The 17,389-nt window shown below is 32.5% G+C and overlaps 4 protein-coding genes across 6 annotated transcripts; 3 read left to right on the top strand and 1 right to left on the bottom strand.

The window, feature by feature from the left end:
* The first annotated feature begins 1,685 nt into the window (after nucleotides 1-1,685).
* Nucleotides 1,686-2,230, top strand: LOC111693699 (DNA-directed RNA polymerase III subunit RPC6-like). The gene is made up of 2 exons (XM_023459122.1): nucleotides 1,686-1,910; nucleotides 1,991-2,230. Exons 1-2 carry the CDS (start codon nucleotides 1,686-1,688, stop codon nucleotides 2,228-2,230), a joined length of 465 nt encoding a protein of 154 aa, XP_023314890.1.
* A 1,342-nt stretch (nucleotides 2,231-3,572) lies between these two features.
* Nucleotides 3,573-5,587, top strand: LOC106654708 (nuclear RNA export factor 2-like). Of its 2 annotated transcripts, none has more exons than XM_014374705.2 (2): nucleotides 3,573-3,745; nucleotides 3,829-5,587. In XM_014374705.2, the coding sequence occupies exon 2, from the start codon at nucleotides 3,846-3,848 to the stop codon at nucleotides 5,535-5,537; it is 1,692 nt and encodes a 563-aa protein (XP_014230191.1). In that variant the 5' UTR covers nucleotides 3,573-3,745; nucleotides 3,829-3,845; the 3' UTR covers nucleotides 5,538-5,587. The 2 variants fall into 2 exon arrangements, with proteins under 2 accessions (XP_014230191.1, XP_014230190.1); XM_014374704.2 differs by having other exon boundaries at nucleotides 3,816-5,587.
* Nucleotides 5,588-6,604: 1,017 nt separating this feature from the next.
* On the top strand, nucleotides 6,605-9,029 carry LOC106654921 (nuclear RNA export factor 1-like). Its single transcript, XM_014375063.2, has one exon. The coding sequence runs from the start codon at nucleotides 6,851-6,853 to the stop codon at nucleotides 8,921-8,923; it is 2,073 nt and encodes a 690-aa protein (XP_014230549.1). The 5' UTR covers nucleotides 6,605-6,850; the 3' UTR covers nucleotides 8,924-9,029.
* LOC106654920 (integrator complex subunit 1) lies at nucleotides 8,916-16,819 on the bottom strand. 2 transcript variants are annotated; one of them, XM_014375061.2, is made up of 15 exons: nucleotides 16,440-16,819; nucleotides 16,151-16,345; nucleotides 15,594-16,063; nucleotides 14,207-15,505; nucleotides 13,814-14,145; nucleotides 13,079-13,747; nucleotides 12,681-13,008; nucleotides 11,763-12,599; nucleotides 11,055-11,695; nucleotides 10,662-10,976; nucleotides 10,117-10,579; nucleotides 9,915-10,039; nucleotides 9,656-9,840; nucleotides 9,299-9,571; nucleotides 9,100-9,215 (listed from the first exon to the last, which is right to left on the bottom strand). In XM_014375061.2, exons 2-15 carry the CDS (start codon nucleotides 16,308-16,310, stop codon nucleotides 9,100-9,102), a joined length of 6,213 nt encoding a protein of 2,070 aa, XP_014230547.1. In that variant the 5' UTR covers nucleotides 16,311-16,345; nucleotides 16,440-16,819. The 2 variants fall into 2 exon arrangements, with proteins under 2 accessions (XP_014230548.1, XP_014230547.1); XM_014375062.1 differs by lacking the exon at nucleotides 16,440-16,819 and having other exon boundaries at nucleotides 8,916-9,215; nucleotides 16,151-16,310.
* Between the last annotated feature and the right edge of the window lie 570 nt (nucleotides 16,820-17,389).

The following is a 17,389-nucleotide window of genomic DNA, read 5'->3' as shown; positions in this document are numbered from 1 at the left end:
GCCTATGTACACGCCTATTCTCTTATAAATATTTTTCGACCGGTATGTATACGATCCGTCGCGGTATTTTTATTAACCCTTTATTACACGTACCGCGGTGACTGTATACGAGGCTCTCGATCGTTTTTGTTTTGTATACGTGATTTGGATTCCGTATCTGAGATGATAAAAAAAGTTCACAAAATATTTAAATCACGGCGAACTCATAGATTTAATAAGGAAATATTTACACCTATGGTTTAACTTCTGGGGTAAGACTTTTTATGAAGATAAGTAAAACATAAGAAAGTTGTACAAGAATTAAATAAATTGAAAGGATTTTATAGCATTTAAAGATACGTGTACTTACCCCTAAAACTTATTTTTTGAGTAATTATCTTATAATAAATAGTTTGAACAATTAGAAAAGAAACTTCAGTTGGCACAATATTCTAAAAAAGTCAATAAAAATCGAAAAAATGATCTAGTAGTTTTTTATGAAGAAAAAATAAACTGCCTATTGTCGATAAAGCAGAAACTTGAAGCCAGCTACGTAGCCTCGTTTCTTACCGACCAAGGCCTAAAAATTTAAATTTGAGTAACATTTTTATAGATCGATTTTTGTAAAACGAATTTTTAGGATCCTTCGTGTTAATGATGCGAATTAATGTACCAAACTTTAACCAATTTCATTCTGTCGTTTTACCAGAAAACAAAATTATAACCCTGAATACGGAAATAAAAAATGTCGGTCCAGTTTTCTCAAAAAACAAATTACCTAGAAAAATTAAATTTATTCGTGCACAACGACTGCACTTGCTACTTACAGTAGTGCAGCGAACTTCCAAATTATTCAGGCTGTAAATTGTGTTTAAAATATATATGTAGCGTGAATAATTTAAAATTAGCTCCACTACTCTAATAGGCATTGTAGACTCGTATGGCATGTCGCGTTTTTGACGACACTGGCTGCGTCTATCCTCTCTTTGTAGACTCAACTTTTAACAGCGCATCCAGTCGGCGACCTTGGCAGTTGGCAGTTGGCGTGCGCAGTCGTGACTCGTGCAGTGCAGACGAATCAAGTGTGATCTAGTGCTTGTGAGGTTAAGTTTTCGCAGGTGTTTAGTTGGTAACAATTCACCATCGAAAAGTCGCTAAAATTCGTAGATAATTTTAAACTAGTGTTTCTTTTAAATTTGTTAAAATGGAAGTGGACCAGCAAAAAAAACAAAAGTGAGTAACTGATTATTGTTCGATATTATTTGAATCGAGTATTTTTTTTCGTATAATGTGAATAACAACATTTTTATTTCAGAATTATCGATCTCTTAAAATCTGCGGGAAAGAAGGGAATATTTGATGAAGATATTATACAGATCGAACCGGTTCCTCAGAAAAGAGTTGATTTAATTAATGATCTATTGAGAAATCATATTATCAAATTATTTAGAGTAAAGGAAAAAAATAATTATAAATATAATGAAAATCATGAAATAAGTGCAAAATTATCCAAAAATATTACAAGCGAAGAAAAATTGATTTATGACCATATAGCAAAAGCTGGAGACAAGGGAATCTGGAGCCGCGAACTGAAGAATATAATCAAAGCAACAGATCAACAATTGACTAAAATAACAAAAACTCTTGTGAGTAAAAAATTTATCAAAATTATAAACTCCCCCCAAGATAAGAGGAAAAAGTTGTTTATGCTATACGATTTGAAACCATCTACTTCGATTACCGGTGGTCCTTGGTATACCGATCAAGAATTTGACGAAGTTTTTGTTAATACGTTGAATCAGCAGTGTTACCTATACTTGGAACAAAAAAGAGAGAAAGCCAAGGCTCAGGATTTAGGCCCACTAATCGAGAAAAATGCCTCGTTCGCTCCGTCCGCAGATGTATTGAAGTACATTATGGGATTTACAACCGTAAGAATCTTAATCTAATCGTTGCTATATATTTCTTAAATTATTGAAATAATTAATTTTTATTTTATTCGAATTTTCAGCAAAAACTGGAAGTAACGGACGTGGAAATGATTTTAGACTCATTAGTTCATGACGGCAAAGTGGAAAGGGTCACGACTAGCGACGGAAACAACATGTACAGAGCCATTGCACGATTGGTCGAAGGTACAGGACTTGTGAAGAGTCCCTGTGGATTATGTCCCGTGCGAAAAGATTGCTCCGATGTTGGAAATATTACGCCCAACACTTGTCAGTACCTCGGCGAATGGTTGAGTTACTGAAGATTGCATTTTTAGACAAATTGTTAATGAAATTGTTGAATGAAATTGTTAAAAGATGTATATTTATATTTTTAGCTAGGAATATAGGTATTAAAAATTTTTTAATCTTAATCTTGACTATCTTTTTATTTTCAACTTCAAGTACAAGTTCGATCGTTTTAAACCTGTAACAGTATGAAAGTTGCGCGTACTATTTAAAAATTCGCGCAAACGGCAGGAAGTCGAGTATCGCGGCGGCGGGAGTTAATTCAAGTTTGATCGCGCGCGCAAATTCAGCACACTAAAAGCAAGCCAATTATTGTGTCAGTATATGTTGAATTTTTAAGCATGTACAAATATCAGTGGAAATTAATCCGCCGCTAAAAATGATAAAACTCATTTTTCGCTGCTTTGACCAAGTCTGCAAGGCACGGTTTGATTCTGCGACCAACGCGACACATTTTGCATAGACGGTACCATCTTAAAAATTTTTTATCTGCAACCGTAAATAATTAATTCAACCCAGTTCAAGCTATTTTTTGTGGATGAGAAAGTTAACGTAAGTATAACCAAAGCAACCTAGATGATGCAATTTTTGTAATATTGGCCGAATCAATCTAGCTAGTAGCTACTACTGCACCAAATTTTAGTTCATTTCTTTCGGTTGTTTTCTCAAAAAACAGGATAGAAAAGTTTAGTCCTGAAGTCATCAGTTTTTTTCAAAAAACTACTGTATGAAATTAGATAAAATTTGGTTTCTCACTGTTTTTTTTTGAAAATCAGTCTAGAAAAAAAATGATGCAATTCATTTTCAGGACTCGGTCGGTAAAACACCAATTTTGTTGAAGGCTTTTATTAAAAAAAAAAAAAAAAAAAAAAAAAAAAAAAAAAAAAAAAAAAAAAAAAAAAAAAAAAAAAAAAAAAAAAAAAAAAAAAAAAAAAAAAAAAAAAAAAAAAAAAAAAAAAAAAAAAAAAAAAAAAAAAAAAAAAAAAAAAAAAAAAAAAAAAAAAAAAAAAAAAAAAAAAAAAAAAAAAAAAAAAAAAAAAAAAAAAAAAAAAAAAAAAAAAAAAAAAAAAAAAAAAAAAAAAAAAAATAACAACTGGAATGCAAGAAACTCAAATTACACTATTAACTAATGTAAAATTGATATTGTATAAAAGTCACATCAACTTTTTGCTGCGCATAGTACATCGTAAATATTTTCGGATTTTTCATAGTTTAAATGCAATAAAATCAATTTTATATTGTGTACTTTCAAATAAAAAAAATCCTTATTCGTGACAATTCAATTTTTCAATTCGTGTTTAGCGTAAAACTGATAAAACTAGCAGACAACTTGGACTGCATTGCACACTAGTCAAAAGTTGTTTACGTTCATATCTCAGTTCATATAAACTCATTTCTTTTCGAAAATATACATTTTTTTTTATAGCTGCGTAGATGATCGAGTAAATAATGAAATATCAATGAATTAACAAAATCACGTCGATTTCTGTTCATTAGAACTCATATACGTTTACAAATAATACAATTCAGTAAGTGACATTTTTAACCTTCATTGCAACAGTTTTGAGATATTTAATTGATTTATAGCTTTAAATCTAGTTTCCAATTACAGAAATTAATTCACCAAAGATGTTCCCAAGATCAAACCTTGTAAATATTCAAGACCGCTTGAAGCAAGCTCAAGCAACTCATAATATGCAGCTTGGAGAAGTGTATACAATACCCAATGTTGGTGGTCAAATTATTCCAACTTCGCAACCATTTCATTCCAGTGTAGTGGATTCCTCTGTAGCTATTCAGCTGTCAATGGGAAATCCTCTACCAGTAGAGAAAGCTCTCATGGAGCGTAATGACATTTGGCACAGAATTATCATTCAAAACGGTGCTGGTATTGATAAAGAAACTGCCTTAAAAGCTATACTTCGCACTGTAAGTCCAGCTGATTTGATTCCAGTCAAATATCAAGTTATAGGAACTGATTCGTGTTTTCTTGTAAGGAATTGTGGTCAAGCTTTGGATAAATTATGTAAAACAAGTTTGATAATTCAAACTGAAGATAGTCATATGATTCTCACAATTACACTAGGCTTTGCTTCAATTCATGACCTGAAAATTAACATTCAACCAATTTTATTGACAGGACTAGTAAAGCGATATGCCTTAGACAAAAAATTGTTAAATTTGGAAGAGTTTCATAAAGATGCTGATATTTACAAACAAGTGTATTGTCCTTTATCTCAATCTAAGACTTTGGGACATGTTTTGAGATTAGCAAAAAGTACTTTTGCATTATTGGAAAATCTAAATTTAAAAAGCAATGAAATTTCATCTTTGTCAGCATTAGAACCTGCACACATGAAAACAGTTAAATATTTAGATTTAAGGCACAATGATTTAATCAGAATAGAATGTTTAGAACCTCTCAAATGTCTTAATATATTAGAACTTTGGTTGGATGGAAATCCATTATGTGAAAACTATTCTCATCCGCAACAATATGTAGAGGCTGTAAGGGAGTATTGTCCAAATTTGTTAAAATTGGATGGAGTTACTTTAAATTCACCTGGACTGCCATTAATTTTCAAAAGTTATATCAAAAATTGGCAGAAAAGAAAGTTAGTGGAACAGTTTGTTGAGCATTTTTTTACAGCTTACGATTCTCCAGATCGAACAGTATTAAAAGGCCTGTATCATGAAAATGCATGGTGTTCAACTACTGTTGGTACTCCTACTTCACTAAGTAGTAAAAAATGTCTGGAACCATTCGGGCAAGAAAATAGGAATTTATTAATATTTGGTAAAAATAGCCAACAACTTTTACACTATGGATCTGAAACAATTATTGAAGCTTTGAAGTCAATGCCAGCTAGTCAACATTTTCATAAATCATTTTGTTCTGATCTTATATTTGATAGTGACGAAGTAGTAGTTATCACTGTTGAAGGACTATTCAAATTGGCGAATGGAATAAATCAAATCTTAGCTTTCAATAGAACTTTTGTGCTAGCTCATGAAGAAGAAAATGAATTCAAAATAAGAAATGATCAGTACCATGTTTTCATGCCATCAGGTGGAATGGACAACATTTCTTCCAACATAACAAACGAAAACCCTTTAAAATTCCAACCAAATTGTTTTAGTTCACGAGAAAAAGAAGATATGATAATTTCATTTCAAGAAGCAACTTCAATGAAATCTGATCATTGTGAAAAATTTCTCAAATATGCTGATTGGGACATGAGAAAAGCCATAACTATTTTTTTACACCATTATAAAAATGGCTCTGTACCAAAGGATGCTTTTTACACTAGTATGGCATAGTGGTAGTAAAAATGTAGCGTAGTAGCAATAAAAATCGAATCATCCCTTAATCTACTCAATGATAATTTTCTTTTTTGTTTCAAAACTTCAAAAATACTTCTATAATATTAAATTTTTGGCAGATTTTTCAAAAGAAAACATCAAAATTCATAAATGACATGATTATGATTAATTTATAAACATGTATAATAAATTATTAATTTATTTAAAAAATTGTTTAGTCAAGCTTTAATCACACTGCAAAATTAAAAATATTAAAATACTTTAATGACTGTAATTGCATGTATGTATGCAGCCCATTGTTTTGCTTTTAGCATATATAATAAATTCAGTTTTTTTATCTTTTACGTCATTAAAACGATAGTTCTATCCATTAAACAACAAGGTTTTAAAAAAACTTTCAAAAAAGTACACATAAAATTCAAACTGTTGATTGTACTTTGATGTAATACGACCTAGTTTTTTATCATCTGCGAATGAAATGTAAATATTTGTAAATACTTTGTAAATATTCAAAGGAAATAAAAATGCATAAAACTGAAAAATTTGGTCTCCTACTTATCACCATCTACTTTTCACCTTGTTATTTTGTTCAACTGTATATATATTAATCATGTGTCTGAATTTTGTGAATAAGCCTACTTCGTCCAAAAATACTTCTCTTAAATCATGTGAAAAAAGTAAATTATCATGTTATTTACAGTAGAAAGGCTAATTGAAAATCATCATCGTCGTCAAATGTATTTAAAGCAAACTTCTCTCTTACAAATAAAATTTGATAACTATTAAAAGAATTAACTTTCGTTTTTTATTCAATTTTATTTTTTTCAAATATAGTTATGAAAAATAGAGTTAATATTAACTCAAAAAATGTGTAAATAAATCGCATATCAAATCGTACTTAAACTTCTGAACCAATTGCACCTTGGTACAAATTACATTACTTTATAATACATTGATAAAGGTGGACGGACGATAGTCGAGCGGCAAGCAGCGTGCATCTACTTGGCGGTACCGCTTTACAGCAGTAGAACAACGCAGTCATGAGCTAACCGCGTTATTGTTTACGTTTCATAAGTGTTTTGCAATATAGAATAGCATAATTTGTCTTGAGAATTGTTTTGTGTACAAAAAAAATGTTAAACTTATGTTTAGCTAAGTTATCAAGTGCTATGTGAATTAACATCATTTTTGCAGAAAATAATTTTAGATTAATTGACAATTCTGGTGTGTTGATTAATCAATTACAGAGTTTCGATTGCAGTCTTAAATGTTTCAACATAGAATCGTTTATTTCTAGATAATACAAAAACATGGGAAGAAAAAGAAACAGGTCAAAAAATAAGGCTAAATTGCTTTTATCACAAAGTAATGATTCTATTGGTAATATCCCTTCTACTTCTAAAGATACTTCTCCCAATCAAGAACCAAATTTAAAACCAATTCTAGACTCAGATATCAATGTAACACAAACAAATCCTTCTGTTAGTCCTCTCAAATCAATCATGAAGAGTCATTCCAAATTGAATGTAAACATGCAAGATTCATCTAAACAAGATGACAGTTCCACATCAACATCTCTCACAAATCCTATTCAAAATTTTGAAACATCTACAGCAAATATCAAGTCAAATTTGATAAATAATTTTTCAAAATTCCTTTCACAACTTCAATCTGAAAATAGCTCTAAAATGGACAGTAAAGAAGATATAGAAATGATTCAGCACAGTCAACAACCGGTAACAAAAAAATTTCTTAAACCCGTTAGAATTTCACATAGAGAACTGAACTTCGCTGCCCCGGAAATGGAAGCAGCAAATTTAATTGATGTGTGGCACAAATTTGTTTTATACAATGTTGAAAAAGAAGATAAAGTTGCAGTCCTCAATGCTCTTTTAGAAATTGCCCAACCATATTTTTTAATACCGGTAATGTACACCATGGAAGGGGATAATAAAGCGACATTTCTGACTTTCTGTAGATACAATATAATTCAGAGATATGTTAATCGCAAATTAGAAGTTAAAATTCCAAACAAAACAAGAAAAGTAAAGATTGATATTATTCTTTCTTTTTTGTCTTTCCAAGATATGCCTCTAGATCCACAAAGTATAATAACAAATTGTATTATTGCCAGATTTGGTAAGGAACCAATCAATAGGAAAAGCTTAAACCTCAAGAACTTTTCAAATGATAAGATATTAGGTTCAGTTTATTGCCCATTAGAAATACCTTTTGTATTAGATTATGTCTTTCGTTTATCAAAAATTCTATCTTCTCCTCATCCAATGGCACCAAATATAAGAGAGGGCAAGGTTCCAATAAGAGATTTAATATTAAGTGATAATAACTTGGAAATCTTAGTATTAAGTGAAAAAGTATTTGGTGGTAACTTTACCAGATTAGATTTGAGGAACAACAAACTTGGTAATGTTAATTCACTACGATCATTTTCAGAATATAAGATTACAGAATTGTGGCTTGATGGTAATCCTTTATGTAATAATTATACAAAAATAAGAGATTATATTGGTACTGTTAAACAAATATTTCCATTTTTACAAAAATTAGATGATCATGTAATAGATAATGAATTGAAACTTATGCCAATGTTTCAAAAGCATTTCATTCACAATAATATGAAAATATCTTTAGTTCAACAATTTTTGGAACATTTTTTCACATGCTATGACCAAAATGATAGAATATCCCTTAATGGATTATATGATAGTGAAGCAATATTTTCAATGACTATTGGACCTATCACAGATATAAGCAAACAATTAATTTTAAAAACTTTTGCCACAAATAGAAATTTAAAAAAATTTGCTGATTACGCCAAGTGTTCTGAAATTTTACTAAAAGGACCAGAAAAAATAATTGCCATGCTACGTCAAGAACCAGCTACTTTTCGAAAACTGAAACATTTAGATGTTGATCTTGTATATAACACTGAAAAATGTTTCGCTGTTTGTGTACAGGGACCATTTTCATACTTACGAAGTTATGTATCACCATTGTGGTTCAACAGAACTTTGCTTGTAGTAGCCAAAGAAGATAATGAATTTTGCATTGCAAATGATCACTATCATATAGATAATCTTCCTGCTAGTTATAATGACATAGATTTAAGTGAATTAACATTGGCTACAGAGAAATCAATACCAACTTTTAATCCAACGCCATTTAGTGCTTCCGAAAAAGAACAACTCCTGTCTCTGATGCAAGAATTAACATCTGTCAATAAACAATATGCTGAAAAATGTTTAATAGAAGCTAACTGGGAAATTCGAAAAGCTGTTGATTCATTTTTAAAATCATATGTAGACAATCAAATACCAATGGAAGCTTTCAAAAAGAGAGTTTGGAGAGATGAAATCAGATAAATTTTAATTTATTATGAAAATGTTTTAGTTATATTTGTAATAAAAATCATTTTAGTACACATTGACTATGTAGTATTTGCAAAGAAATAAAAAACATTGATAAACATTTTGTCCTTTTTTTTAACGTTTATAAACTAAATCTTAACATAATTTTTACAATCCTTTCAATTTGTATCCTAACAGCCTCTTTGAATATTTAACAGTGTAACACTTTTATTAATGTGAGGAATCGTATTTACATTTGAATTAACTCCAAGCTCAAAAACCCTTTGCAGAAGGGGTAAAGCATATTCTGAAAATAAAACATTTAGATTAAAAAAATTAAATGATATTGTGTGTAAATGTAAAATAAGATTTTAGATATAACTTTTTTACCTTGCATGCAAAGGATGTAATCAGGCAACTTATCAAGAGCTGATGCTAGAATATCAGCTCGAGAGCTATCCAAACACTTTTGAAGTGATGCTAAAATACCAAGATGTGGATGAGGTTTGTTCTTCAAGGCTCGCGCCAACAATTGATGTGATAAACTCCTTATATTTGTTTGTGGTGAAACTAGCAATTCTGCTATATTATCAATTACTGGTTCCAATATAGCGGGTTTTCGTGAAGACCAGTGTTCAATTTCTTGTAACGAGCTCAAAACCTCTACTCAAACAAATAATTTCATTATTAGATTAGATTAGTAATGAATTATAAACATTTTTTATTATTATGTCAAACGGATATAACCTTCACCCTGAATTTTTGTCAGTTTCACAATAATGTCAGGCAAAACCGCTGGTGGAGGGCTGGGTGCATGGCGAAAACCAACAGTAATAAGAAGATGATCCGAATTTTCCCCTTCTCTTGGAACATGTATTCCATGAACAAGCGAACGCAAACTTTCCAATCCTAAATAATGAGCTTGTAAATCTCTGTAAATAAGGCATTTAAAGTATTTTTTCTAAAAGACAATTGAAATTGTAATGTCTTGTATTATCATACGTACTGAAGCAAATAAATGTGTTTTTGGATGAATTTGAGCGCTCTCCGCTCGGCATGCTGAATATACGCGTGTAAAAGTTGAGCAAATCGATTTAATAATGTAGTAAGATCGTCAATAGTACAAAAGTTCTGAAGAAAGACATTATTACTAATTAATTATTTTTAAAAAATGTATGCTTTCAAACTCAAATTAATATTTTTCATACCCTAAAACATCTGCAGTAATTGTCGAGAGTAGCTTCTAAGCCTCTCTGGTGTTCCTCTTCAAACAAATAGGGCTGCAATAACTCTAACAAACCCATCACTTGATTGAATAAACTTAAATGATGACTAGATCTAAATTGACCAAATTCTAAGTCATTCCATCCCATTAGTGATGTTGAAAGTAGTGGTAATTGTCTCAATACAAGAAGAGGATGTACTGCAGCCATTTTACGGACACAGAGTTCAAGCTCGCGGGATTTAACACCGTAAGATTTTTGACGAGGTATAGCTGCCAAACTTGTGAGCAAAGAGTGACTCATACAGTCCAAAACTGAACCTGTCCATTCAGCAATGCACGCATTCTGTGATAACCTTTTAGTTTGATATGTTGAAAGATACGTAATAATTTTAGGAATTTTCATATACATGTGTAACAAAAATTGGTGCGATACGTCAGCATATGTGCTAAAATAAAAAAAATTACAAATTTAAAAAGATTATGATTTCAATCGTATAAACTTTGTTATATTGCTTTAAAAATACTAACTCATTGTGATTAGTCATTTCTCCAGCTAAATATTTGACGATGCTCATTGTCAATTCTTCTTTACCGGAGAAACAGCAAATAAGTAAATCTAGTCTGGATTCCATTTGTGACACAGCCGTTTTGCGAGATTGGCGATTGCATAAAATAACTGCTTCTTCAACAACATACTTGGCCAAAGAGAGTAATTGATCACTTGTCAAAAGTAAAATATTTTCAGGTAAGTCATTTTTGGTAGAGTATTTCTCACGACCCTGCCATAATTTTGGATTACACGTTAGCGACCAAAGGAAATCTAAGACCGCCGTTGGATCATATCTGTAAGAATTTCAAAATTACTCATAATTATATTAAACATAATCAATAGGTGATATCGTTAAATTATTAAAATATTACTCTTGGTGGCATTGGGTTAACAGGTGGTCGACGCATTTTTGCAGAGTGGCCCAGCTCGCTCCATGAGTCAATAAAGTCAATAAATAAGGTCTACAAGAATGCGAGCTCACAATGCTTTCATCTATTCTGACAAAAACGTTGGTTTTTCCAAATAATAAACGTATCTGCAAATTTGGACACGTGCCAATAAGCTCTGGTTCCATCGATGCCAGCCAATCAATTAACAATCCTGTTCGCGGTTTTATCATACATTGTTCATTGTCAGCGATCAACAAGTTTGTTATGGACTGAATCAATACGTCATTGCGATTTTTCTCCATACAAACGTCGAGTAATTTACTTCCAACGCACTCGAGTTCTTGAAGATCGGCTGTTTCTAAAATTTTGCTTGGCTCTTCGGTAAATTTCAACTTATCTTGATACTTCGTTTGCGGAACGTTAATACTGACAAAATCGCGTAAAACTGAAATAACAGGTGCTTGAATATCACCATACATGGAGATTAAGTTCAAACACATACTGCGGGCGAGCTCAATAACTTTTGTGCAAGTTATGTGACGTTTCAATGGATGAAGGATAAGGCGCATTAACGTACAGGAGTATTGAGACATGTGAGCCAGAGAGGACAAAAAGTCTTTCACCTAAACAGAAAAATTTAATTAATAGTATTCGAATTGTAGCGAAAATTTTTAACAAATAATAATTTACCTGGAAAGAGCTTAGAACACTCAAAATATGTTTGATAGCCACCACAATGGCACCTCTCTCTTTTTCAGTTCCCAGCTTGTGCTGATCCTTTGCCAACATTTTAGATAACTTTCTGTAGACTTCATTTTTTTGACTCATTGGGATATTTTCTATAAATAACTGATTAATGAGGCTAGGAACTTCAGTTTTTATTGATCCCAACTGAACGGAAGCTTGCTTTTGTAGCATAGATGCCACTGGTAATTGCTCCAATTGTTTTTTGATGGGTTTCAGGCTCTCTTCAGGTGCTGGCGGTGTTCCAATGTGGATGTGTTCAAGAAATATTAAACCTCCCGAAGCGCCACGATTGTGAAGAATTTTAACGAGTCCTGTCATGTACATTTTATCAAGCACATTTTGAGTTACAGCTCCCGGATTCTTTTGAATAGCTTCATCTAATAAACATAGCAACTTCGTCATTGCATTTACTGGTACTCCAAAACTTTGAATAAATAATACCAGTTGGTAGGGCTCAAGATCCCGCAACGCAGCGTCAACTAATCTCGGCAAGTTACTTCGAATTATACGCAGTTTTAGCCAATCTGGAATCAAAAGAGCTTCCTCACTCGTGTCAATCAGATAAGCTTTTGGTGGCTCGTGATTTTCTGGAAACCAAGTTTCCAATAGTTGTTGAAATAAAGGGTCCTCTTTCAATTGATCGTACGTAAGCAATATTATCATAGCATGAACTACAAGAATATGCATCGTGCATTCTTCTCCAGTGGCCCATTCAACTAGAATGAGATCTTGACTTTCAGACCATGTAACACGCGAATTGTCTTGTCTCAATGCTCTGGCCTACAAATAAACCAAAATTATGAATCAATTATAACACTCAAAATATTTTTAAAAAATCATGTTTAAGAATAAGAGTAGTACCTTATTCAAATAATTACAGTAGAGCGACATTAGTGCTCGCAAAGTTTGCTTAGCTCGAGGATTGTCAGTATCAGTTTGCGGCAGTATAGCTGCAAAAATTGTGTTTCGTTCAACAACTAATTGAGAAATTTCGTTAACCGCATGAGTGAAATCGACCAAATCGTCTCCTTGAGTATGGGCAGCTAGATAAATTATGTATGCTTGCACCAGATCAGGATTGTATTCTACGTTACAAGCTCCACGTAAAGCTTTGGCAACGAGCGAGCGTACAGTTAAAAAGTGTGGGATTGATGGCAATTTTTGCAGTAACCATGATTCATTTTTATAACTGAAAAATAAGTAATAATTTTTAATAATAATCTAAGATAAATTACATTAAAATTCAAAATAATACAAACTAGTCCAAATCTCCATCGACTATCATAACTTCGTCGTCCATAGAAATGTCATCGAGTATAAGTTTCAATGCTTTTATCGCTTGCATTCTACTTTTGCTTACGGAACTACTTAATTTTCTCATAAAATATTCTAAAACTTCGTAAGAATGTTGTGAATCGTGCAATGGATCTATTAATAATTGCTGTAAATGAGCTAACAACTGTTTCTGTCTTGACTGTTTATCAGAATGCATAATTGAAGAACTTAAAAGATATTCACAAAGGCACTGTACTGGCAACTGGCTAAGAGATCCCTCATTATTTTGAACTAGTTCAGCCAACCAAGGCATGTTTTGAGATGAACTAGATTGTTGTTTGTGAATGATATCAAGTAAAAAATCTGGATTTCTCGATCTACAAAGAAGTTCACGCAAACGATGGGTTGTGTTCAATGATTGAATTTGATCAAGAACAAGTTGAGGTGGACGTCTGGGCATGCCTTGAGGCTCATAAAACATTGTCTGAGGAAGAAGATAGCTAGCTGACTCAGTTACTGGCCCTTTACCAGCTAAATGTGTTTCATATTGGATTATTTCCTGTTTCTCTAAAGCTGCTAAGTGTAACTCTTTAGTTCGTTCTTGATCTATTCCTTCAGATGAAGCCATTGTTGGTGGTGGATATGAAAAGTGACTGAAAATTTTTTATCATTATATTGTCTATTTAAAAAAATGTTTAAAATAACCAAATGAAACCTACTTTGTAATACACATTTCTATCAACACATCTAGCATGGGATAGTGTTTCCACATAATTTTTCCGATTGTAGCAGGATTATGAGCAACGATCATTAATAACATCAACCAACCTCTCCAGTATAAATTTGCAATAGCAAGAGTAGGAGGTATATAGTCAGCTGGAATAGTAGGAGAAACTGTGCGTGGAGAGTACATGCATAAACTGAATATACATTCAACGATATCTGGTTTTTCTATGTGAAGCAGTGGAAACATTTCAGAAGAATGCATTGATGATCTACGAATGATTTGGTCAATTATGTCTAATATTTCAGCATGAGTCATTGGATTTTCCTGAAATTCAAATAAAATAGATTATTGTTATATAAAAATTATGATAAAACCATACACATACCTCAGCAACTCCAATATAAATAAGTTTCATTATGGTTTGTTCAAGTACAGGGACTTCAGAAACCATTCTCATATAAAATGGTCTTTCAGATTCAGGTGGAAAGCCATCAAGTTTATGATACTGTTCTTGTGATTCTAGTAGTAAAATTTTCAAAAGACTTTGATGAAAATCTGACTTTTTATTAATACCAAACATTTGACTAGCAGAACACTGGATCCAAGCAATTGTTTCATATTGAATAGTTGCAACTGAATTTTGAAAATTGTGAAGTACACTTGCTTCTTTCTTATCGCCCCTTTGTGTCAAAATAACAGCTTCTTTAACTTGTGGGGTTATGCACAGAAACATGCATAAACAAAGTAAATCAATGATAGAATGAAACATACGTTCTTTAAATTCAAAAACAGGTAATTGTTGAATAATTTCTAATCTTGCACTCATTAGAGTTCGAGCTACAACTAATAAAATCAGATCATTTCTGCACACTCTAGCAATTTCACGAAAAAGCACACGCAATGGTCTTAAATAATCCTCTCGACTCAACAATAAATCTTGAAATAATTTTCCTAGCAGCTGAGCAGATGCTTCCGGTGCATTTGCAAACATGACTTGTAGCATATGCATATTATTTGGATTACGATTATTACCCACTGATAATTCATTGTAAATGGTAGACCTGAACAAAGTAGACAAATTTTCTGGATGTAATGAAATCAACTCTTTAACTCCGTTTATGTAAAGATTAATAACAGCTTTTGTTTTCAATCTTATTTTCACCAGCTGATTTATAACTTCCATATCTTTTTGAGTATGTGTAGTACAATTATAACAAACATAGAGCAATAGTTCTTGTGCAGATCGCATTAATTTTGGATTATGTAACCAATTCTCAAGTTTGGAAACAGCAATCAGTCTTATTTCCGCAATTCCACAAGTTGAAGACAACAATTTTAACAAGTTACGATTTATTGTATCAGGTTGACTTCTGGCCAACCGTTCTTTGACTATCTCAACAACTGTTTTTTCTACAAAGTCTTGAATATTAGCAAATCTAGGAATTACAGATGAATCACTTTTCTCTTTGTCTCCAAGTATTTGACTCAAAGAAGATCCGTTGTCATCTTCCATAGGTGTTGAAGGACTTGGGCATTCTTTTTGTGTCAATATACCTACTTCTGGTTGTAATACACTTTTTGGAGGTTCTCTAGTATTGAATGCTGTTAAAATATTATCAACAAAACTTTTGCATTCTTCATTATCAACCCATAATCTTTCTCCAATAGCATCTTCAATAAAAATCTGAAAAAATTATAACAATATTTTTCATAAATATATTTTCATTTATTAGACAATTATAGTATATTGAGTTGTATGGAATCTTTCTTACCCTGATAAAATCTTTAGGCCAATCTCTCTTATCGTTAAATCCATGCATAATTACATTTGATATAACCACAGGTATCACTGGATTACCCTTTTTAAAATTGGGGTCTTTTTTGAAAAGTGCAGCAAAACCTGTTGTTATGTTTTCGTTACAGAATATATTTGGTTTAATTTTTACCAAATATAATAAACCCAAGCAGATAATCTTATCAGGGGTATATCTAGAAGCTTTCAAAATTTTTAGTGCGCCACAAATAAGCTTTACAATTCGGTCATTATCCTCACTTTCACAAGCATCCATAACTGAGGGCACGAAATCTGCTGGATCAATGTCTACAGCAAGGAGCTCCCAAATTTCTTTCACAGTTGCATCTGATGGTCTTATAGTCGGATTTGTAGCATGACTGGCTAGTTTTGGTTTTTTTGATGGTATAAGCGCTGGCAGCGAGGAACCTTCTTTTTTTCTGTCATTGCCTGTAAAGTGATGAAAAATTAATGAAATATTTATCGATTCATTTTCAGTACTGTTCGCGTGAAAAAAGGCAATGGGTTTTATATTACTTATGAGGCTGCTGCTTGAGCTGGCTTTTGATATCACAATATTGGGTCTCTTGTTATCAATGGGATCCCTAGTATTTTTCGAACCGAGCACTATGAACTCCGATGGATGAGGAGTAATTTTTTTAGAGCCACGACCAGTTCCAGCCTTTCCTCTATCCATTTTAAAATCTTGTTTATTTACGTATAAAAATCTTTCTGCAAGGTATCGGGGAACAAAAATTGACAATTAATTTTACACTTTTACAAGACAATAAGATCTCATATCGTATCTTGCGATGGTCGAACATACATCGAATCAGAAATCTTCATAAAAATCTGTCATACTCGAGCACACACCGGTATACAATGCACATATACCTTGCTTGTCTATATTCTATATATACAAAGTTTGTAACCTCGAAACTGGACGCGACTGTGCGCGCGGATAAAAGCAGAAAATAAAACAGACACAGAACCGAGACCGAGTAACCGACGTGCACTTGCACTCCTCACGCAGCATCGAGCATCGTTAAAACGTCATTAAAAAGATCAACAGAGAGAAGTTCGCGGAGGTGGAGCGAGAAAAGTTGCTAACAATTAAACGGAGCAAAGAAAGGTTATTATATCGTGTGTAAAGCGAGCGCGGGCGTGTTGCGGTGCCGACTGATTCTTCTTCGTCAAAAGTCAGGCCGTGCGATGCGAGAGCGAAACATTGGAAGTGCCAACCCATGCACGCGGGGGGAGACAGCCAATCGGAGCTCGTGCAAAAACGAAGCGGACTTACAGGCGCGCGTTACAATAATTGCCACCTGTTTCCTTTCTGTATTACGAGTTAATCTGAGCTGAGATTAGATTTTTTGGCAGTCGCATCCACCTCAAACGAAAACGTGAACACCCATTTCTTAGTACGTTATTTGGATTATCCCTGTGTTATCTTGACGTTCGTGAAACTTTGCATTTTGTTTCGTCGCGGTTGCAATATTTAATGACAATAACAAATAGTCCGGGCGCCAGCTATGGGTCGAGTATGCATTTTCAGGTCCTTAAGGTAACCAAAGCTTTTTATAGGTTTTTTGGTGTGCTGAATCGATTTAGCTTGGTTACCAAGCGTTAAAATTGGTATTTTAAAAGTTATTAACAAATTTATTGTTTATAACTAAAAAAATTTGTTTAAAAAAATCTGAAAAAATTCACACGTATTCTTTGACTAATTCTAAGACTATTTTGTTCTTTGCATTTTTTCGTTTTAGACGTTCCTTA

This window comes from Trichogramma pretiosum, unplaced genomic scaffold, assembly GCF_000599845.2.
Source record: "Trichogramma pretiosum strain Unisexual culture from Peru unplaced genomic scaffold, Tpre_2.0 scaffold23, whole genome shotgun sequence".
NCBI lineage: Eukaryota > Metazoa > Arthropoda > Insecta > Hymenoptera > Trichogrammatidae > Trichogramma > Trichogramma pretiosum.
This window is presented reverse-complemented; position numbering and strand designations above follow the sequence as displayed.

What these genes read in the sequence shown, in the direction of transcription:
- LOC111693699 (XM_023459122.1), top strand. Translation starts at nt 1,686, where the DNA reads ATGCTATACGATTTGAAACCATCTACTTCGATTACCGGTGGTCCTTGG. An exon ending in ACATTATGGGATTTACAACC is followed by an intron (nt 1,911 to 1,990) that starts GTAAGAATCTTA and finishes TCGAATTTTCAG; the next exon opens with CAAAAACTGGAAGTAACGGA.
- LOC106654921 (XM_014375063.2), top strand. Translation starts at nt 6,851, where the DNA reads ATGGGAAGAAAAAGAAACAGGTCAAAAAATAAGGCTAAATTGCTTTTA.
- LOC106654708 (XM_014374705.2), top strand. Translation starts at nt 3,846, where the DNA reads ATGTTCCCAAGATCAAACCTTGTAAATATTCAAGACCGCTTGAAGCAA.
- LOC106654920 (XM_014375061.2), bottom strand. Translation starts at nt 16,310, where the DNA reads ATGGATAGAGGAAAGGCTGGAACTGGTCGTGGCTCTAAAAAAATTACT. An exon ending in ATAGAAATGTGTATTACAAA is followed by an intron (nt 13,748 to 13,813) that starts GTAGGTTTCATT and finishes AAAAATTTTCAG; the next exon opens with TCACTTTTCATATCCACCAC. An exon ending in ATTACTGCAGATGTTTTAGG is followed by an intron (nt 10,040 to 10,116) that starts GTATGAAAAATA and finishes GTCTTTCTTCAG; the next exon opens with AACTTTTGTACTATTGACGA.